Raw genomic sequence first — 23273 nt, forward strand, 5'->3', positions numbered from 1 at the left:
AAACTGGCTTGTTATGAAGCCTGCATTCCTCACATTCTTCTTCCTGCAGGTCAGTGAAGGTCATGTCCCTGTGACATAGAGTTCACTGGCTAGATAAGAATGCTGATCTATTGCCGAGTCAGCGAGAATGCGTAGTCTCTGCAATAGCTCGGCACTCCCTGCTAGGCTGTGAATGTATGCTTCGTGGCAGGAAGCAGAAGAATCAGCCGGCTGGAGGTGATGTGACCCGGGGGACTGCAGGAACCAGGAGAAGATTAGCGAGGAGAAGATGCAGTAAGTAGACTAATAGGGGAGGAATAGGCAAGTATAGAATTTTTTTTTTCAATAACAGAACCCCTTTAAGGAAATGTTTAGTGGTGCCGATTGCTGCAAAAGTGGGATCTGCAGGTTATTAAATTCAAGGATTCACTCACATTTTCTCTATGCACTGTGGATGTTTACTCAATATGTTCAATAGAAGCTTTGAATGCTACAATTCAGAGGAGTAGTGAGCACTGGAGATTTAGGGCATCACCTGCGGACCTCTAACTCCTGGGCAAGTGCAGCTCTTGGACTCATAGCCTTATGAACTACAGACTAGACAGCCCTTGTTTAATGTATTGAATGAAGTGTATTTAATTTTCATTACTTATATAGTCATAAGCCATTGATAACAGATTTTTTAATTTCAATTTTTGATTGCTATGAAACTACGAAAAAAATTTCTTTGGCACTAGCTGTTATACTATCAAACAGAAGAAAAGCAAACTGGAGTACAGGACTTATAAAAAAATATATATATTTATTAAATGTAAAAAAAGTCATACAATTTAAGTATAAAAACACATTAAATCAAAAAAATCCCCACATAATGATATGAATCACTGCGAGCATAATACAAATTCAAATAGATATATACCACTAGACATGTCCAGGGCAATAGCCATCAATGCATCTCCAGTATAAGGGCTCTTTCACACGAGCACAGGCGATTTTCGGTCGGCCGTGTCACGGCCACAACGTGACCAAAAATCATGTGAATGAGAGACAGCCGAGACAGAGTTACAGCTGTATCTCCCGTTTGTGTGCCCGTCCAGACGGCCTGGGTCCAGCGAGTATGCATCGAGCCCAAGATACCGTTGGGCGGGGGGAGACAGTTTAGTTCTGCTCTCCTGCCCTCTCCTATTGCTGGCAGCCGCCCTATCACACCCCCTCCCATTGCAAACAGCAGTCAAGGGGCGAAGAGTGGGAGGAAGAGGGTGGAAGTTTAGCAGTTATGATGCTAAACTCACTCCTACCTCCCTTCTGTGGCAGCTTCCATAGGAGTCTATGGGAGTCGTCGCCATATTATGGCCAAAAGATAGTTCCTGAACTATCTTTTCTGTCCGACATAAAAACCCTCGACCGGAATGTGCACTGTATTGCGCTATTTTTGCGGTCAGCCTTTTTATGCCATGGGAAAACGCCCATCTGAACTGATTTGTTGTAAACCAATGTGAAAACGCGGCCGGTATACGCTCGTGTGAATGAAGCCTAACCCCCATGGGTTGAGAAATTAGTAAAGTGCATATCACAGATAATGCAAAGCAGTTTCAATACATATTAATGGTATAAAGCTCCCCAGACATCCACCATAGTGTTGGGACTAGACCCCTGACGCGCGTTTCTGACACACCTTCAGAGGGGTACCCCTCTGAACTTTACTTATTCCTTCTGGATGGGGGTCATATATATATATTTATAAGTGCTGTACTCCAGTTTGCTTTTCTTCGTTTGATATTTATTATAGGAAAGACGTTTTGCTATATGTATGGGTTTTATGAAATAGATATTATCTATGATTTTTGAAGCCCTGCAGCTTTTGTTAAACTAGATGTTATACTAGCTGTTAGTGCCTGTTTAATTTCACTAGATCAGAGATGTTTGGGTCATAGAATATACCAATGTGCACATAATTAAACTGAAGCTAAAGAAGTATAGATCAGAGGTTTGGGAGGCATATTTCCGTGGGGCATATCTCTGCCATTTGATATATTGTGTGTAACTGGCATTTTGGCAATAACTGACACATTTCCATTGCTCAGGAATTTGAACTTAAAAAGACAGTATGAAAATATAGATAAAATCCACGCAAAAAAATTACAAAGGTCCCATGAAGTGCCATCATGGCATCACAGATCACGTATCCACAATTCTATCCTGAAATCGTATTGGGAGAAATATTGATCAATATAAAGACAATACAAAGTGCTTCTCGTAACATCTATGAAGAGTAAAAAGATGAACATGAATGACTTACTGCACTCATTTGTATAGTGGGCAAACCTATTCTGCAGCGCCATACAGAGATAGATGATGATAAGCAAAATAAGTTGGGAAGTTAGGTAGAGTGAAGATTATATCCTTGACTACAGTATACAGCCCTGAGGCACACTTTCTATGATTCTTTACCATTTATTCATATTCACTCTAAGTGCCGCCATATGCTGCCTTTCTACAGCACGCAGTTATAGAAAAATAGCCCTGTTAACCTCCTTAAGCACCAGGCTGTTTTGTACCTCACATGACTGCTGGCTCGTGTAGTGGAAGTTACACGTCCACTTTCACTTTTTAGTACATAGCGCTCATTGAGCGCTGTGTACTCGGGAAATGAGAAGGCAGAAAGGGTTAAAAACCGTTTCTGCCTTCTCTTTTGGGTTATCAGCTCTGATTAACAGCTAGCAACCCGACATACTCCTGCTTGATTGCAGAAGCAGGGGCTTTAAACCCGCGCCGTATTTTACCAATCGGCTGGGTTTAACCCTTTCCAATCCACTGTCTGACGTCTGAAGACATTCTGATTGAAGGCTGTACAGCTCCGATGTCGAAAGATGTCCAACAGGCTATTCTTACTGTATATTACTGGCCGCTCTGTTGTTGGGGGGCCTCTCCAGCATGTCCCATACCGCTCTAGCCAGCAGATGGCGCCAATATATAATGGCAGAAAGAGAAAGCCTCCTAGGAAACCCTGAATCCAAAATTGGATTGCAAAGGGTTAAATGCCAGGATCAAGCGCTGTATATTTACTGTACTTGGTCCTTAATGGGTTAAAGGACTCGCAATGGTGCATGTTTTTTGTTTTATTCCATATGCTGCCACAGTACATATCTTAGATTGCACTACAATCACTGTGTATAATAAGAATGATTATGGGGATCTGGGCTGATAGCTGCCAGATGAACTAGTAGGCAAGTTCGATTTTTTTTTTTGCTTGTGTATGAGAGAGGAATTGCTCTTTCTCATTCTGTGGTTAGAACATTATAGCCAAGTCTGAGGTGCTTAAAAAAAAACACATTAAAGCGGTACCCATAGGCCTCATGTCCAGGGCGGGTCGGATTCCACCCGTGGAAGCCCACAGCGGGATCCGACCCTGCCGCCAGCCAAACAAAAATATTTTCCCGTTCGTATCCTGCGCAGGTCTCCTGCTTCCCGTCTCTATCTCCTTTCTTTTTCACTGCAGATGTGTGCGGAAGCGCCGGCGCACCGCGCACGTGTGCAGTATATATATTTTTACCTCCTGCTTTCCCGTGGTATGCACAGTGACAGCTTACTGCGGGCCACGGATCGGACGGCTTCAATGGTCTGCAATGGAAGTAGTCTGTGCGGGATCCGCAGCAAAATAGAGCATGCTGCGATTTGTTTTCCAGACCGAAAGGTCTGCAAAACAACTCTGCATGCTTTAATGCATTTGCAGATGCCCATGTATTCCTATAGGCGGCTTGACTTGCGGATCCGCCCGTGGACATTGGGCCAAGACATTACTAGTAAGTCACCTTGGGTAAATTATTATGGTAACACTGTGTGAGCATTCTCCAATAAAAATCTTATCAAATCAAGATTAAATAACTGAAACCATCTTTACCTTGGCAGTCTATCCAGTAAAGTCTTGAGCTCCTCACATATCAAGCGGACCGCGCCATTTTTAATGTTGCTGTAGGACACATCTATCATGAATATAAAGGCAGGTGGGCTTGGAGGTTTGTTTTTCTGCAAAACAAATAGGAGTTCATTATATGAAGAAGAATAAAAATATTTCCAAGGAAAGTTTGATTAATGATAATTCTTCAATACGATTTTATTAACCCCTTAGTGACGAAGCCTGTTTGCGCCTTAGTGACGGAGCCAAATTTTGGAAATCTGACATGCGTCGTTCAAAGTAGCATAACTTCGTAAAGGCTTTACATATCCAAGTGATTCTGACATTGTTTTTTCGCCACATGTTGTACTTCATTTTGGTTGTAAAAAGAGACCGATATAATTTGTGTATATTTATTAAAAGCGCCAAAATTGGGAAAATTTTGAAAAAATTGTCATTTTTTCACATTTTCAACTGTAATATCTCAAATATGTCCAAACATACTGTACAAATTTTTGATAATATATATATTTCTATCTGTTTACTTTATTCTGAATGCACATTTGAAAAACTTGTGTGTTTTTTTAACAATTTAGATGACGTACAAATTTAACATTACTTTTCAGCATTTTGAGGAACACTTTGTTTTCCTGCACCAAGCCAAGTTTGCAAAGGCTCATGAGTGTCAGAATAATAGATACCCCCTCCCCAAATGACCCCATTTTAAAAACTACACCCCTAAATGTATCCACTGAGGGGTGTCATGAGTATTTTGACCCCACCGTTTTTTTTCAGGAATTAATTCAATTTAGAGGAGAAAAATTAAAATTTCATATTTTTGCAAATATGTCATTTTAAAGATATATTTTTTTCCTTTAGTGCCCATGAAAATGAGGATTTACACCCCAAAATGGATACCCCCGTTTCTCCCGTGTTCAGAAACATACCCATTGTGGCCCTAAGCTTATGTCTGGATGCACAACAGGGCCTAAAATGAAAGGAGTAGTCGGTGTCTTTCAGAACTGAAATTTTGCTTGAAGGTGTTTTAGGCCCCATAGCACTTTTGTAGAGCTCTTGAGCGGCCAAAACCATAGAGAACCCCCACAAATGACCCCATTTTGAAAACTAGACCCCTTAACAAATTTATCTAGGGGTGTACTACCTATTTTGACCCCACAGTTTTTGAAAGAATTCTAGCAAAGCAAAAGGAAAAAAGTGTGATCTTCGCTTTTTTGTCAATTCTGTCATTTTAAAAACAGCTTTTTTTGTACAGCACACACATGAATGAAGCCTTGCACCCCAAAATGGATACCCTTTTTCTCCCGTGTTCAGAGACATACCCATTGTGGCCCTAATCTTTTGTCTAGATGCACAACGGGGCCCAAAATGAAAGGAGTAGTCGGTGGTTTTCAGAACAGAAATTTAGCATGAAGGTGATTTAGGCCCCATTGCCCACTTGTAGAGCCCTTGAGCGGCCAAAACGACAGAGAACCCCAACAGATGATCCCATTTTGAAAACTAGACCCCTTAACGAATTTATCTAGGGGTGTACTGTGTATTTTTACCCTACAATTTTTGAATAAATCTAAGCAAAGCAGTAGGAAAAAAACTACAATTTTCATTTTTTTTGTACAGCACACATAGGAATGAAGACTTTCACCCCAAAATGGATACCCCTGTTTGTCCCGTGTTCAGAGCCATACCCATTGTGGCCCTGATCTACTTAAAGGACACATGGCTAGGTCTATAATGGAAGGAGCACCTGTTGGATTTCAGGGTATAACGGAATAAATTCCAGGCCCCATTGCCCACTTCTAGAGCCATTGAGTGTCTAAAACGATAAAGAACCCCCTCAAATGACCCCATTTTAAAAACTAGACCCCTTAACAAATTCATCTAGGGGTGTACTGCGTATTTTGACCCCACAGTATTTGAATGAATCTAAGCAAAGCAGAAGGAAAAATAACAATTTTCATTTTTTTGGCAATTTTGTCCATTTAAAAACAGGTTTTTTTGTACAGTGTACATAGGAATGAAGACCTTCACCCAAAAATGGATACCCCCGTTTGTCCTGTGTTCAAAAACATTCCCGTTGTGGCCCTAATCTACTTATGGGACACATGGTTAGACCTATAATGGAGGGAACACCCATTGGATTTCTGGGCACAACTGAATAAATCCCAGGACCCATTGCCCACTTGTACGGAATAAAAATTGACTCCCTAAAAATATCCCCCCCCCCCCCCCCCCCTCCGAGCCCTTTTCGGCGTTCCACAAATCTTAGATAAAAGTAATAATGTGAACTGTTTAGTATTTCCGAAGACAGGGGTAACTACGGAGGCTCGTTGGGATGTGCCCATGGGGCAATAAAACCGGGTATTCCCTCTCCTCTCATGCTTTTTGGGGGTATTTCTTGACCTCAATGGTGGGTATGGGGTGTAAAAAGTGGCGCTCTGTGAGTCTCCGTAAGCTTGATGAGGTGCGGCGGTCTCGCACAGAAGACGCTCAACAAGCTGCTCCTGGAACTGCAGGAAGGCGAGCGTTCCCGGGGCTTCTTGTAAATTATGTATTACAGGTAGCGGTCTGAATAACGCCAGGCTCACACGGCCGTAGGTGGAATCCGCTTGCGGAGGCCCGCAGCGGATCCCAGCTGTGAGCCGGCCGTGACCCTGCGCATGGCCACGTAATGTACTGCGCATAACTGCCTACTTACACAGGCGGTCATGCGTAGTATATTTTTTTTGTTGTTTGTATTTCCCGCACCGTCGCTTAGCGATGACGCGGGTACCCGCAGCCCGTATACAACGTAGTTGCGTATGGGCAGCGGGTATATCTGCGACCACGGAGCACAATGGGCTCTATGTTGCGGATATCCGCGGTAAAATAGAACCTGCTGCGTTCTCTTTTCTGCGAGTTGATTACACAATTCCGACCCACTAATGTGAGCGGAATTGTGTAATCCAATGCGATTGATCTGCGTAATACCACGGATCAGACGCATGCAGAATCCGTAATTCCTATCCGGTCATGTGAGACCGACCTAAGGTAGATCACTACCTTTTTATCACGTGACCGGGGACCGCTCAACGAGGCCACCCGTCACTGCTCGAGAGCAAGGAGATTTTAAGTTTCCTGTGCTCCCCGACTCCTGCACATGTGTCCGGTATTTTGCCGGCGGTTGCATGTGCAGAATCCGGGTAAGTTCACGGATGAGGATCGCGCCGGGGTGCAAATATGGAGGCCTCCGTTAAAAAGTTTCATCTCCTCTCACCGATCGCATCGATGAGGGGAGATGAACCTTCACCTTTTTTTTACTTTTACGTGATCGCCATTATCCATTGGATAACGGCGAACACGTGACCAGAAACCGCTCACCGCGGCCCCCCATGAAATCTCCAGGCTCTCGGCTAAATTTTGTAGCCAGGAGCAGGGAGATTTTAAATTACGCTGGCAATCCACAGCTTTTGAGCATGCGTCCGCCACTTTGGCGATGGGCGCGTGCGCAGAAGCTGGGGTAAGGTACGTCATTTCATCCTCCCTCACGGATATGATCCGTGGGGGGTGATGAGACGTAAGATTTTTAAACTTTTTTTAAACTTTTTTAAACTTTTTTTTTTACTTTTTACACTTTTTTTTTACTTTACATGATCACTGTTATCCATTGGATGACAGTGATCATGTCCCTGGTGACATCCCTCTGCTCCTGGCTACACATGGCAGCCAGGAGCAGAGGAATTTAAAATTTCCCGGGGCTCGAGCCCCTCTGTGCACGCGCCCGATGTCAATCATCAGGCGCGCATGCGCAGAGGGGGACTTCGGGTCCCGAAACATCGGGACACTGCTGAGGACCGGGGGTGCGTATTTTCACCTCCCCTCATGGATCCGATCCATGAGGGGAGGTGAAACGGACACTTTTTTTAAACTTTTTTAACTTTTTCGCGATCGCCGCTATCCATCGCGGGCCGGGGCCCGCTAGCGGTGGTCCCCGGTAACACCTCCTGGCTCCCGGCTACCTTCAGGAGCCGGGAGCCAGGAGATTTTAAATTTGTCGGGGGCTCCCGGGCTTCTGCGCATGCGCGTGACGTCATCGTCTGGTGCGCATGCGCAGAAGACCGCCGGCGGGTCAGGGAGGACCACATTCATCGGGGGCAGCGCGGAGAAGGCAGGTGAGCATTTTCAGCTGCCCTGATGGATCCGATCCATCAGGGCAGCTGAATCTTAACTTTTTTCATTGTTTTATTTACTTTATTGCGATCGTCGCTATCCATTGGATAGCGCCGATCGCAATGCCGGCAGGGACTGCCCGCATCCTGGGATGACAGCTTCATGCTTTCGGCTACCTGCGAGCACCGACAGTATGGAGCTGTCACGTCCTCAGGCAAGTGGGCATCAATCCAAAGAGGATGCATAAAACTACGTCCTCTAGGATTAAAGCCCACTTTCTGAGGACGTAGTTAAGGGGTTAATTGTCCAACTTTCTAAAATGGTTTGTGTCATGAGGATCCTCCACTTCGGTGCTCTGTACGCCAGTTAGAGAATCATGCCTGCTCTGTTTTCACCCCTGGTCATGAGAGGCTTTCCCAGCGCTCACAGCACTGAAAATACGACACGTCACTGCCCACGTGGCACTTGCACCTCATTACAAACAGCCCTCAGAATAAAATGTCACAGGTCATGTGACATTTCCTAATATTTGCATAAAGATGAAATTTACATAAGACAATGGGGTAGAATTCTATCAGTGTATTACTACTGTAGTGTCCCAGAAGAACATCCTGGTCCCCTCCATAATTCTCATAAAGGTCTGTCTTATGCAAAGATATCATGTCATTTTTGTTGCAGTTTGTGTGCCGTAGAAACAAGACGCACTAAAAAATGGCGGAATGTCGTTTTTTTTTTCATTTTACTCCACTTAGAATTTTTTTAAAGTTCTTCAGTACATTATATGGTACAGTAAATGGCACCATTTAAAAATACAACTCGACTCGCAAAAAACAATCCCTCATACAGTGACGATGAATAAAGGAGTTACGATTTTTTTGAAGGGGGGAGGAAAAAAACGAAAATGGGGGAAAAAAGGGGCTTGGTCCTTAAGGGGTTAAAAAAAAATCACTAGTAACGTTTTACCGTTCCTCAACCGTTCCTGAGGACCCGAGGTGCGATACACTTGTCCGGTGTTATTTTATCCGCTGTGTATGCATACCAGTGTGTGGAACAGTGGCGTCACGAACTGACAACTACTACCCCCTCATCCTGAGGACTACTGGCCCTATCCTATGCTGCGGTAACTCCTTCTGAGAACAGGAGTTGGTAAGTGCCACTGGGACAGGTCCACGCACTACACCCTCCCAACTCCAGCCATATGCGTGGGTAGAGAGTCATTTCCCTGCAGAATCCCAAGCAGGGGTGTTACATCTGTTGACGTTCCCTAAATAGGGCGTCACAGATTTATCCTGGCGTCACTCTCAGGATTTATATACATACATTATATAATTGTTACACTACCAGATTTCTGAATTCCCACCATATGTATAAAGCCTATGATGTGCCACTTTTGCCGACACATAAGTATAAGTCGGCTACAGAATTTAATTTAGGCCTCGTTCACATAAGCGCTGTTTTAGCACAATATAGGTGCGTGAAAAAAATTGCACCTATATTGCTCTAAAAATTGCATGAACGAACAGCTGCTCACTGGAGAAAAGGAGAGAGAGAAGAAGCCCCGCAGGGCTTTGGGATTTCCCTACTGCATGGGACAGAGAGCAAAGCTATGGGGGATTAATCCATAGCCCCGACTGTCTCTCCTTGCTATGGGTTAATCCCTCATAGCTCTGCTCTCTCTCCCTGCTCTGCGGATAACCAACGAATATCCCCATAATGCAGAGAGAGGTGGGGCTACGGAGAGGGGGCGTGGCTATAGGGCTTCTCACAGAGATTCCCTATGGTAAATATAGTGGGGGCGGGGTTAGAGGGTCCGGCCTAGAGTGTGGATCCCTCTAGCAGCAAGCCTCCTCCCACGCTTTCAGGGAAGCCCTGTAACCCCGTACCCCTCTCTCTCCCTGCTATAGGGATATCCCTTAGGGAGAGAGATGGAGGGAGGCCCGTTCTGCTCTCCGCTGCTGGGGAATTGCCCAGCAGTGGGGCTGGAGATATACCCTGCTGTTAAAAGCAGGACATTCAAAACGTGCTGCCCAGAAGCACATTTTAAACGTCCTGTTATAAGTTCTAGGCAGCACGTTTTAAATGTCCTGCTGTAAGCAGCGGGGTATTCCTTCGGTTGGCAGAAATATTCTTTTCCAGCACAGGAGTTTCCATAAACTCCTGCTCCCATAGGAGTCTATGGAGACTCCTGCACATTGCCCACTAAAGATAGGTCAGGTCCTATCTTTTACCACGGACATTAGATGCGAGCTTTGCACACGCATCTAAAATTCCTACATGTGAACGCTTCTATAGGAAACCATTGGTTCCTATAGAAGCGCTCTTTACGCGCCTCTAATGCAAGAAAACAGCGCTCGTGTGAACAAGGCCTTACTAACATTTTCAGCCACTTTCCTAGTTAGACAAGTTAATTAAAACAATGCCTGGTTCGACTATCTGTTATTTTCAGCCTATGCCAGACTTATCACCGGGACGTGCACCTTTTAGTGAATCCGATACAAGCTTGCACAACACCTACACATGAGGATGTACACATTAAATACAGTAAGCCCCCCCTATGATTCAAGCACTTATATTTACTGATACATTTTCTATATTAAATGCTTTAATGGCTTTAAAGAAAACGGATCTGAAGGAGCTATCTCCTACACTGTAGTTCCCAAATGGTCCTGGTATGGGTTAAACAAACTAAATCCTTTGTTATAAGTTACTGCGCCAAATGACAAAAAGATTAAAAATGTTCTTGTACACAGAGATAAAAAGACAGGCTGAACGCGACTTAAAAAAGAAACAGAGGAAATTAAGTCCACAATGCACTTACTCTGCAGTAATCCAGTGTAGCAACATATTCATAAGATCCCAGAGATAATTCTGGTCTTTCATAATGGTCAACTCTCCTGCCAATATGGTCCAGATGTTGAAAGTAGAATGGAGGGACTAAGAAAACATAAACAGGAAAGAAACAACATTTTACTGAAACGATAAGCAGGGATAAGGTTTCATTGTGGAACGGACTAAGGACGCTGTACAGTACAAATGAAGTGAACGGCTAAAAACTAGTAAAAAATTGTTAGAATGGTCTTTCGACAAAAAGTTGATCTCAAAGTGTCCCCCTTCTGGGACCCCACAGCAATCATCTTAAATAAGTGAATAAACCTAACAGTAAAGGCCCTTTTACACGCAACGTTTATCGCTAAAAGTTCGTTCAAACGGCTGAAAGTGAGTGATAATCATTACGTATAAGAGATGGCAGTCGTGTAATATTCTTTTAAGGATGGATTTCAGGCCACACAAAAATCGATCCGTGAAGCCACTGATAGACTGAGCTAATTCCTTCATTTAAATGCATTTCACTCAGTCTTTCAAAAGACTACAGGATGGATTTGTTTACCTTCCATACACAATGAGTTCGTTGATTATGAAAGGCAAACCGATGCTAGGAAAGAACAATGGAATCCCAATGGGCACATAATCCCTCCTGGGAGAGAACAATGGAATCCCATGGGGCAGATAATCCCTCACACTTAACACATGCCCAGGCTGCTAGTGGGTTTAGGTGGCTAATGGGGAAAATGGAGTGATTATCTGTATGTGTAATTTTAAACAAAACGATTGCCAAATCTTTCGATCTTTCGGCAGTTTGAGCGATTATCTTTGCGTGCAAAATGGGCCTTTAGGCCGGCCTCACACAGGTATAAGTGTGTTTACATGCTCATTTACGCTGTGTAATTGCACAATAGGTGTTGCATTTCTGAGCACGTCTGCGTGTATTTTACTGTATTCTTTCTGAACATGCCCTGCATATTTGCATGTGCAAAAAGAAAAAAAAAACACTAAAGCATACTTTCTTTGATTTCAATGGCCAATTACATGTAGTATGGGCTAATTGATGCGTAATAAGCACCAACATAGTTCTGGTTCTGTAACCAAAATGTGCGTGCAAAAAAAAAAAAACACATATGTAACGGAACCCATTGAAATTAATGGATTCTATTTGCTGCGCACACAAAGTTTGACCACATAATACACAGCGCGAATGCTTTTCTGCATAAGTATTTAATTTCCCTGCAGCACCACCACAGGAGAATATAAGGAGTACACACTGTTCAAATTAATGGGTTGTCTATGTAACGCAGTACACGTCTTCCAGAGGAAAAGAGGCACTTTGCAACCGCTATCCACTTTGACCAGGAGCTGAAGATCCAAGGCAGACGAGCCCAGTTTAATAACTCCAAATTCTCTAAAGCCCCCTTTACACGCAAAGATGATCGCTCAACATTCGTTCAAAAAACAGGGAGAATGACAGTTTAAGCAATCATTTTTCATAAACTGCTAATGGGCACTAATGCCCAATAGCAGCTTATTAGCTTAATTTGCATGTAAATGAGGCTCCCTGAGCTGTTTGCAGATAACAGACCACCTGCTGTTCTCTGCAAACAGTCCTTTTGTTCTGCCTCGGGACTGCAGCTGAATACGCAGCTTATTCGATGGATTTTAAACTCAACTAAAAATCATCATTCGGCTGATAAGCTAACAATGGTAGTATTTACACACGATTATTGCTCAAAGACATTGTTTGAGCGAATTTTGAGCGAATTTTGAGTGATAATCGTTGCGTGTCAATGGTGCTTTAGGCTGTGTTTACACGTAGCTGGATTTTGTTGCAGATCTACAGCAGATTGCACCCTTTCAAATGAATTCAAATTCAATTTTTTAAGTCACACCATACATACATAAAATGCGTCAATGTAAGAAACTGTGCACAACAATATGGTAAAGTAAGATGAAGAATGGATGCATTATTACATGCATTTTCAAGTCTGTTCAGATCTATTTGGTTAAAACCAAAAGCACATTTCCCACATAAGTACATCAACCGACTTTATGGTTCAGTAAAGATTCCCCAAATCAGAGCAGTCAAGATGATTGGTATGTTGTGGTTATTGTGTATCTACTAAAGATCTGATCACATGAACTATTATTGAGGCTAATAAAAGCTATTTACAGTCTCACACAGAAAAGAAGGCGGCATTCGTGACAACTACAGCAGTGATGAAAGGGACAAATTGTCCCTAAAAGGCTTTTATCATGCAGTGTATGCAAAAACTCAGACAGCTCCTTGTCTGAACATGTCTAAAGGAAAGGGAAGGGGCAGCCAAAGAGTGGGCGGCGGTAGTGCCTGGGAAAACATACTACACTGCATGCACCATTGGCACTGCAGGACTTACACCTACTGTATGGTTCTCATCATGAAACAGAAAGTGTCTAGGTAAACCTGTAAATATATTACTTATTTTGCACCTGATCTTCAGTTACAGCCTGTAAAATAGTTCACAACAGCACAGTAGAAGTGAACGGGAACCACGGTCATACTCACTTCCACTGGAGTGCAACCATAAGTGCAACTTGGGCTCCATTCTGCACAGAGCCATAATAGGACTGCTATAGAGGTCGATGATGCCTCTACGGTTTTTACGAAGGCATTGTTGCAAGCATCATCTCTGCAGTGTCACAAATGCATTTTGTTGAACAGTCAATGTGTCATGGGAGTATGAGATACAAAACAGTTTTTAGTCATCAATATTGTGTTACATTGATTGTCTGAAGTTATCCTTTAACCCAAGTCTAAACAAATTGCAAGATCAGCACAAATCATTTAAAGCATCTCTCCGGTCTCAAACAAATCAAGATGGCAGCACCGCTTCTCTGACTATCTGATGCACCCTGTGTCGACAGTGCCCTGACTGCCAGCTCATGTGCGCAGCACTGGCCAATCAGAGTAGTGTGTAGTGTCTTAAGACCATTGATGAACTACATAGCATGCATCAGAGAAGAGGTTTGGCCATCTTAGTTGTCTGGGACCGGAGACTGGTTTTAGACCTGAAATTCAGGCAAAACTCAGATCAAGAAGGTATGCATTTCTCAACGTTAAGCATACTGCAGTAACCTACAGATATAGCAGACCCCAGCATGTAGTATGTTGATCTTTGGTCTTCTAAAAATACGGTGTATGCTTGTAAAAATACAGAGATGGCCTACTCTGTTCTGTTAATTTATAAAGCCCACATCTTGCCAAGGGGAACAAGAAACTCTCTGCATCGGAGTCTCAGGGCTCAGGTTTCAAAGATTACTGTTTTAGGGAAAGGACTGTGCCCCGACGATGCAAATGAGGATATCCAAGCTAATTCTAATGTCTAGCAAGACTTGTTCTGACAAAAAGAAAACTTGGGACTCGTCCAAAATCACAGAAACAGTTGCTTATGAGTCACATCGAGTCATTCTTGGACAAATATGGCATGGTATCTTCAGCGAAAACGAGCTTGTCATTGGAAGATTAATAGATGTTGAAGCCATGAAATCCATAGGCACATGGAGCTTATTAAAACAACTATGTGATTCCACATCTCCAGCTCTCCCCTCTCCCTATGACTGTAAAAGTGTTATCTGGACGTAGTGAGACATAGCGAGAGTGTACACCGAAGACATCCCACAGCTCAGGAATTGGTTTCCTTTTATAAGAGTGGCGGCAATCTCCTTATGTAACTATGCATTTATCAGCAGGAGGATGTAGAAGGTCACTAATGAGTCACTCACCTTCCATAAAAGGTTTACTGTCCTGTTAGCTCAGTCAGCGCAACTAGATCACACAGCCTCCATGTTTATCCATCAGCGTCTGACCCATACAGATGTACATTTATGCAGAAACAATAGAAGAATGGCTCCATAAAACTAATAATAATATTTTATTGCATAAAGATCAGCAATCTTCAGACATAAGAAGGTGCATGTCTTACTATAATTGGAGCGGTTTTGTTCTGGATGGAAAAAGTGGAGAACAGATTGCTCTAGTGCCACCAGTGGGATTTAGCCTCAAGAGGTTTCATTGTGCCTAAAACTTTCAGCAATCGTCCCATTTCAGTGCTATGTCTCCTGTGTGCGTTGTGTAGTTTACTTTGTCATAAGAAGCTATTGACTTGCAGGGTTTTCCTGTATTTGCGGTGGCTGTTTCTGGGGGTGTAGATCACTATTTTAGGGGTCCTGTGAATGCCACTGGTGATGTGGACATGATAGTACTCTGATGAGCTCCCTTCACAATTAAATATTACATTTCTCTGTTAGATTACACAAAACATAATTTTTAGCTTCATTACCAGCCTGTTACCACCTATCAAAAGCCATGGTTTTAATTTTTCCGCTGACATAGGTGTGTGAGGGGTTGTTTTTTTGCAGGATGGGCTGTGTTTTTTTCAAAGCACTATTTGATGATGAACCGTTCACTTTCAGTCACTTTATGGATCATTGTTCTACATGCTTCATGTTCTCCAAGCACCATTTAAATATACAATTGTGAGGGTATATGTATATATTGCTATATGTTTTTTTATGCTTTTATACCTGTATGCAAGTTCTATGTAATGCTAAAATGCAAAAAAACTTATATGCCAAAGCTTTGCAAAGCTAAGAGAGATGTGTCCAGAAATTCAGAGATGATATAGAACCGGATACGAAGGCCGCGTGCTTGGCTGTTTTCCCAGAAGCGCCGTATCAAGATAACGGCTGTTAACTACGTACATGACTAACACTGCTTCTGGCGGAACTGCGGACATTACATATATGGTTATGCGGTGGATTTGGGCCAATAAGAACCTTTACACCTTTCTAGTGACGTGACAAGGGGTATAAAGCCCCATGCAATCTGTAATAAAGGGCGCAGTTATTTCCCCGTGTGAGGTACTATACCAGATCTCCGTGTGTGGTGTTTCTTCTTTACCGCCGGCAACGGGGCATAGGGGTGGGCCTGATTGGTGCTGTACGCAGAATTTCCCTGACACAATAAATGTAATGTACTGTACTGAGAAGTTTTGTCGGATTTAAAAAATAGCAAATTCTTCTTTGGATTTGGTTGTTACAGTGTTCACAATGTGCTGTCGGTCAGTACCATTACAGCAGTAATATATATATATATTTTTATGTTTGACAACTTAAAAAAAAAAAAAGAACATAAACCATATTCGGAGACCCATTACTTATTTATTTTTCCAGCAACATTACTGTGTGAGTGCTTATTTTTTCCAGAGTCAGGTGTAGACTCTCCTGCTACCATTTTTGGCTATTTAGGGCTTTTTGATTAGCTTTTGTTCAATTCTTTTGCCAAAAGAGTGACTAAAACAAAAAAACGCAGTTCTGGCATTGTGCATTTTTTCTTCTTTTAATAGCATTCACTTTGCACGATAAATAATGCAACATTTTAATAGTTCAAACTTTTACAGATACCAATTAGGTTTAAACTTACATTTTTTTTTTATAGTATCAACAGAGCACTTGAAATTATAACTAGAGATGAGCGAACCTACTCGTTTCGAGTAATTACTCGATCGAGCACCGCAATTTTCGAGTACTTCCGTACTCGGGTGAAAAGATTCGGGTGGGAGCCGGGGGGGCGGCGTGGCGGAGCGGGGGGTAGCAGCGGGGAGCAGGGGGGAGCCCTCTCTCTCTCCCTCTCCCCCCCCCCCCACTCCCCGCTGCAACCCCCTACTCACCCACGGCGCCCCAACAATCTTTTCGCCCGAGTACGGAAGTACTCGAAAATCACGGCGCTCGGGCGAAAAAGGGGCGTGGCCGAGTACGCTCGCTCATCTCTAATTATAACGATTTGATCCTTTGTAGAATATCCTGCAATACCTCTGTACTGCAGTATATTGTACTTGTAATTGTTGTCCATTAAGCCATGACATAAGCTGGAGTCCACGGTGGGTTAAAAAGCCAAAACAATTAATTGTATCAAGAAAAGAAAAACGCCTGACAAAAGCGTGTGAGCAAAAAAAAAAAAACCAAAAGCCAGCATCAAACGCTTGTAAAAATTGCATATAATTCATGATGATACTTACAAGCCCAGGAAAAGCCACATTTTTACAAGGCAAGAAAGACGCCTAAAGAGGTGTTGCAAAACCTTTCTATATGTCATCTTAGGTTGAGGTCTCATTTTATGTTGTGCAGTTCAAAGCCTGTTGTGCATTTCTTGTTCCCTCAAGAAAAAGTTCTAGGAAATGTTCCTAGAGTTACTACGAAGAACTATGATCCAGTTACCGCATGTAAAAACCGTGATTGCCATCTCTACATGTTCTTTTCAATGTATTGTTTTAGCCCCTTAGAATTAAAGGAGAAAAGCACAGAAAAAAATGTGATGATGAATAGGCCTTGCAAGACCCCAATGATCATCTTCAGGAAATAGGGTCAAGAAATTGAAAAAGGGGTTTCAAACTGTCAAATGCTGTGCATTTATCTAACGAGTCACACCAGGCCACTTACCACCGTACATCATTTTCCCCCCTTTTGATCTTATTTCAAAAGTGCCCAGAATCCTTTGCTTTGGGCTTGAGATAAAGCTTGTTATTTCACAATGTATTGTCAAGTAAGAATGTAATTGTGAACACCACATTAGACCTCTTCTAAGCACATTGCCAGATAAAACATTCCCATACAATCTTTTAGAGTTACATTACAATTGCCATCTTGCACTTTTCTAAGACCTTGAAACTAACAATCATTCTATGTTCCAAAAATCTCATTTTATTTTCTGATTAATAGGAAGTCAAATCCATGGGGCAAATAGAAGAAAACAATGAGCTTTGTAAGAATGGGTACAAAATAGCCCGAGGCTTATATCATTATTAGAAAGCATGTCTTACACCGACTGCCTTTCTGAAAGAAATTAAAGAGGTTGTACTAGCTCAAGGCAGTGATTAATGTATATGAGAACAGAAATTCCTACAATACTATTTATAATCTCAAAGTTAATGAAGAAAATGTGAGGGGGTGGAGAAGGATCACCATTGCCAACACTTTCCTGACTGTATAAGTAGCTTGTTTAGATTGTAACAAAGTGAAAAGTTCTGAAACTTTCGAAGAGACTATTTGTATCAATTCTTCATCAGATCCTTGAATGCTGTCTGTGATTGGAACCAGTTACTCCTTACATAAGCTTCAAAGCGATCTTGATCATTCCCAAACAACACAGAAGTGCTTGGATACACTGTAACGAGCCCTGCGATTGTGTGACCAGCTAATCATCAGGACTTTTTTAGCCTATGCAAAGGTTTCCATTCAGTGCTGACAAGCAGAAAGCTAAGGCTGTCTGTACATGGCAGAGCCGGATTCCGGATGATGAATCCCGCACTGAATCCGGCTCTGCCCCTGGCCGGTGACCCCACGTACCGGTCTTTTCTTTCTTTTTTTCTATTGCAGATGTCCGGTCCGGCTACAGATTTTTTTCCAAATGCTCTCCCGCAACCCTTCCGTAATGTCAATTACGAAAGGCCTGCGGTTCAGATGGCTTCCATTGATTACAATGGAAGCCGTCCGCCTGGAATCCGGGCTAAAATAGAGCATGCTGCAATTTTATTTTTGGCACATTGTGTCCGCAAATACAATCTGTGTGTGTAAGTGGAGCAGAGAAATCTCCATGCACACGGGGCAAATTGAGCAGCGAATTGGCCGCGCCGGTGACAAACGCGGAATCCGCAATCCAATTTGCGCCGTGTGCATGAGGCCTTAAAAATGCAGATCTTTTTAAGATTTACTAAATATTTTCTACACACATAACACAGGAGAACCACTTCAAGGTTGATCTCACACACAGCATTTTTTAAGAAAACTGCAGCAGTTTTTTAAGCCAAAAAAAGAAATGGATTAAAAAAAGAATTGGAAATATAAAGAAAGGACTGTTCCTTCCTGTAGGTACAATTTTAGCTTTGGCAAAAAAAAAAGTGTCAAAAACTGCAGTGGAGCTTTTCCAAAAAGCACAGGGGGGAAAATTTACCAAGACCGTCATCTGCAAAGCCGGGCTTATGATTTCCCCCACCACACCGAATACATGAAGAGGTGCACACCTCTTTACGTATTCAGCATATCCCAGTAAGTCTGTGTGCCTTCTCACAAATGTACACCTGGTCCTGAGTAAGCCTACATTTCTGGCATAATTTAGGCCACTTTCTGGTGTAAATTATGCATAAATCTGTTAGTCCAGGGCAGCCCTGTCCCCCTCTGAAAAAAAAAAAATTTGTACAGTTTCCAGTATGCAAAAATTTGCACCTTTTTTACACCAGAAACTGGGGTAACACAGGTAGTAAATGTGCTCAAGTGTGTGGAACCGCCCTAAAATGAATATTTTATTGAGACCTATGTGTAGACACTCTCTGGAGAATCAGGTTTTTCACACGGGCGACAGGGATATCACCGCTACAAAATCGCAGCTGTGTTCCCGTGATTGAGAGATAAACTTGCACGATTTTATCGCAAGAAAGTTAAGCCCTCCCCCTAAAGTAAGGCCTAGCTGAATTCCCGGAAAAGAAAAAAAAAAGGGAATCAAACTACTAGCGAACACTTGTCAGTTAGTATGTAAGTACTTCTCATGCTCCGCCCCTGGTGAGGTCAACGCTCTGCCCCCCCCCCCCCCCTTTACGTCATTGAAGGTTCTACAACATATATAACACACAGAGCCTGACCGACAGAAGAACAACACAGGGCTCTTGAAAAGGGGAGGGAAAAAATAACAAAATGAGAATACAACTAAGCCGTTCTTTTCTCAGACACAACTTAGTGTTCCCAAAAGAAGACACCAACCTAACGCCACCCCAGAGATCCGGTGGGCTGAAGGACCTGCGGTGACATCACTGCTGTGGGAGGAGCCATTGTGCAGTTTGGTAGAAAGTACTGTATAATGGATAAACCAGCAGCAGCTACTACCAGGACCTGTGATGATGTCACTGTCATGTGATCACCTGTGTGGGTGGAGTTAGGAATCACATGACCAGGGGTGATCACTGTATCTAGGAGTCTGGTGATGTGTGGAATAGCAGAGCTGTGTGTGTCATATGCTGTGTGTGTGATGTGTGGGGTCAGGATGGATGTAAATGGATGTACAATGTAGTAGAGCTGTGTGTGTAATGTCTGCGTGTGTAATGTGTGGCAATCAAGATAGATGTTATAGAGCTGTGTGTGTGAAGTGGGGGAATCAAAATGAATGTACAATGTAGTGAAGCTGTGTGTGATGTGTGGGAATCATAATGAATGTACAATGTAGCAGAGCTGTGTGTTTAATGTGTTGGAATCAATATGGATGTGCTATAGCTGTGTGTGGAATATAGTAGAGCTGTGTGTAATGTGTTGTGTGTGATGTATGGGGTTACGATGGATGTAGTAGAGCTGTGTGAGTGATGTGTGGGGTCAGGATGGATGTAGTAGAGCTGTGTGTGATGTGTGTGGATCATAATGCATGGACCATGTAGCACAGCTGTGTGGTGCATTGTGCCACTGGAAACACTGGTACTATAATTTCCTAATAATTACTAGTACTTACCTAGCAGGCTCGGTCTGGGTCCTCCTGCAGCTCTCTGGAGCTCCGCCGTGCATCCTGCAGTCCTCGTTCGCCCACAGGAGACCACTTCCTGTTTCCAGGATTCAAAAATCCCGCCTCCAGGAAGAAATGGCTCTGACTGGTTCGTCCAGCACTGCTCAGTCAATCAATGCAACGCTCGATGAACCAATGCGAGGGCTGTGATTGGTTCATACAGCTCTGCATTGATTAGCTGAGCCTAGTTTGAAGAACCAATCATGTTGTGGAGGCAGGATTTATGAATTGGCTGAGCCGTGACATTGATTGGCCAATTCATAAATCCCGCCTCCACAACGTGATTGGAAAAAAGGGGTTCTGAAAACCCTGAAACACATTGCCATATACAGCTTTATATTACCCTGCATGACTGGATACTTTATGTACAGTATATAAGCATTTTGTTCTGATACCGATTAATAAAGCAACTGGAGAATGAATCCTGTGATCCACAGACTTCATTTAACTATGAACTGACCTGATTTGGGGAGGAAATGGTTAATTCCGGAGATCCCCAGTGAAGTAAGTTTACCTTGCCTTTTATTCAAACGCCACAGGCCACCAGTAGCACAAAGGGTAACGTTTTTTTCTTCACTTAGTGATTATTTTATATAATTTCCTACCGAGGTGGATTACCCTGGATATTTCCCTCTGCTGCTCTCCCTATGCTCCATGGGATTATACACCTGGAGGACCTCTGAAGGTTAAGGTGGATCATAGGTGTGGAGTCCTGTTATATGGCAGGCTCTATACCAAATGAGTTCACTACTGTTCTTTTATCTTTATATTTGAGTTATCTACTCCACTTTTTGGAGCACTGACACAATTCTATTCTCTTTTTTTTTCTGGGAATGCAGCTAGGGCTTATTTTAGGGGTAGGGAAACGCATCGCATCCAACAAAAGTCACTAGTTCGTGATATGCGATGCAATAAATAAGGAGGCTCCATAGAGAACCAGGGGCTACAAAACACTGCAAATTCCGGCAGCATGCCGCAATTTTTTCCTTCTTATAACAACGCATCAGACAAAACATCGCTAATGTGAATGAACCCATTAGAAAGCATGGGCTTCACATACATGCAATTTGTAGCGCTGTCGCATCACGAGAAAAATCACACGATTCTGACACCCGTGTGAAAGCAGCCTTAGGTCAATAGAGAAATATGAAACACACTACAAACTGTTTTTTAGCAGATTTTTTTTTTATGTGTATCTTCTGTGTCAGTGCTGTCAGTGCACGCTGTAGGTTTGACTTTTTTTTGTGCCATTTTTGCATAGGTTCCTCTTCAAAATAAATGCCGGAATAAAAAGCATGTAAAAAAAATGTGTAGCTTTACAACAAAGCCAGCTTTTCCCGGAGGATGCAGTCAGCGCTTGGCAGATGGGGCGCCACCAGCAGAGGGAGCAGGTGCTCCAGCGTGCACCTCCACACCACTCTGTTCAGCAACTTACAGGTGGCGGCACAGCGCTGACAGCCCCACCCAGGCGCCCTAGCCACCCTCCAAGGTAGGAGCTCAGTGCTAAAGAGGTGCAAGGGGAGAAATCCCATCACAATGCATAGAGCTACATAGCCATGTTAAAAAGTAGATACAACTGTGCATATTCACTGTGTATTTGGATCGCCTTGACGTTTTTTTGCGTGTGTGTTCACTGCATTTTACACGTGCGCAAAAAAAAAAAAAAATGCAAGAATGTTCCATAGATTTCTCCCACCTTCATGCATAACTATGCAGTGAATACGCAAGTATCACGCAAATTCACTGCATATTCACGTAATCCCATTGCTTCTAATGGCAATCTCAGTCTGTAATAGGCCAAAATAGGACATGCTGCCATTATTTTCACTCATGTAAAATACACGTGTGAAAGCGCATGTCTGAATACCCCAATGCAAATAAATGGTGTATAACGCTATCTGTATCACGTGCGTAAAAAATATGTACGTAGTACAGAGCGTAAATGCACTTCTGTAGAGCAGCTCTTATAAAACGCCTCTTTGAAGGCAACCATAATGCAAAGTACTGGCACGAGGGTTAAGACGGGGCTGCAGATCGAAAATATTTACCTTCATTGACACAGTTGCAAAATCCACACTGAAATCGTCTCCCACCCTCAATGAAGAGCATGAATGGGCACATATAAGCTTTACACCGGTTACAACGAATTGGCCCAGCTTCACCATGGTTCACCAGATAGAGAAGAGTCTATGAGATAAAAGGCACATCAGTGCATACATTTCACTAAATCATGTACATAATGTTCAAATGAAAGTACAGTAAACATTTCGGAGCCTCCATACAAAGTAGCCAAAACTGATCATTTTCAATGTAACCCTTGCAGTACCCCACATCGATGCGCGATAAAACTGAACTTGAATTTTGAATATTGGGTTTTATTGATGAAGAAGTTAGTTTTGGCCACTAAAGTTATCTCCATTACTTTCTGATGAAATAGTATTTACTAGTAAAAATTCTACAAGGTTAACCAAATCAATATATTTTCAATGTTTTGTTATACACGGCTGCACTATTTTGCAGCTCAATGCGCTGTTATTTCAACAAATCTCTCTAGGGGGCACTATGCTACCATCAGAGCACCATCGAATGCCTTGTGACTGTCACAGCATAAACAGGGACATGTATGTCTGAATAAGGACCTTGTGTCTATATACACTGACTTCTATCATCAGTACAAGGTATAGGGAGAACGAAAGAGCTGAGGATTCCTCATATGGACATTACAAGGATGTGGGGAGAAGGTTGCAAACAACCGTCCTCTTGTACGCCGCACATACTTGCTGCTCACTGTATAACAGGTTGCCAAAGATGCACATAGTTTGGCCAGAA

At 42.8% G+C, this 23273-nt stretch overlaps 1 protein-coding gene across 1 annotated transcript in view; it reads right to left on the reverse strand.

The window, feature by feature from the left end:
* SEC24D (SEC24 homolog D, COPII coat complex component) overlaps positions 1–23273 on the reverse strand; it is a 106089-nt gene that overhangs the window by 35458 nt on the left and 47358 nt on the right. The window contains exons 9-11 of the mRNA XM_066573884.1: positions 22493–22631; positions 10857–10972; positions 3881–4005 (exon numbers count right to left, since the gene is read on the reverse strand). Coding sequence (XP_066429981.1) covers positions 3881–4005; positions 10857–10972; positions 22493–22631 — 380 coding nt within the window. The remainder of the gene's footprint in view (positions 1–3880; positions 4006–10856; positions 10973–22492; positions 22632–23273) is intronic.

This window comes from Eleutherodactylus coqui, chromosome 7 (genome assembly GCF_035609145.1).
Source record: "Eleutherodactylus coqui strain aEleCoq1 chromosome 7, aEleCoq1.hap1, whole genome shotgun sequence".
NCBI lineage: Eukaryota > Metazoa > Chordata > Amphibia > Anura > Eleutherodactylidae > Eleutherodactylus > Eleutherodactylus coqui.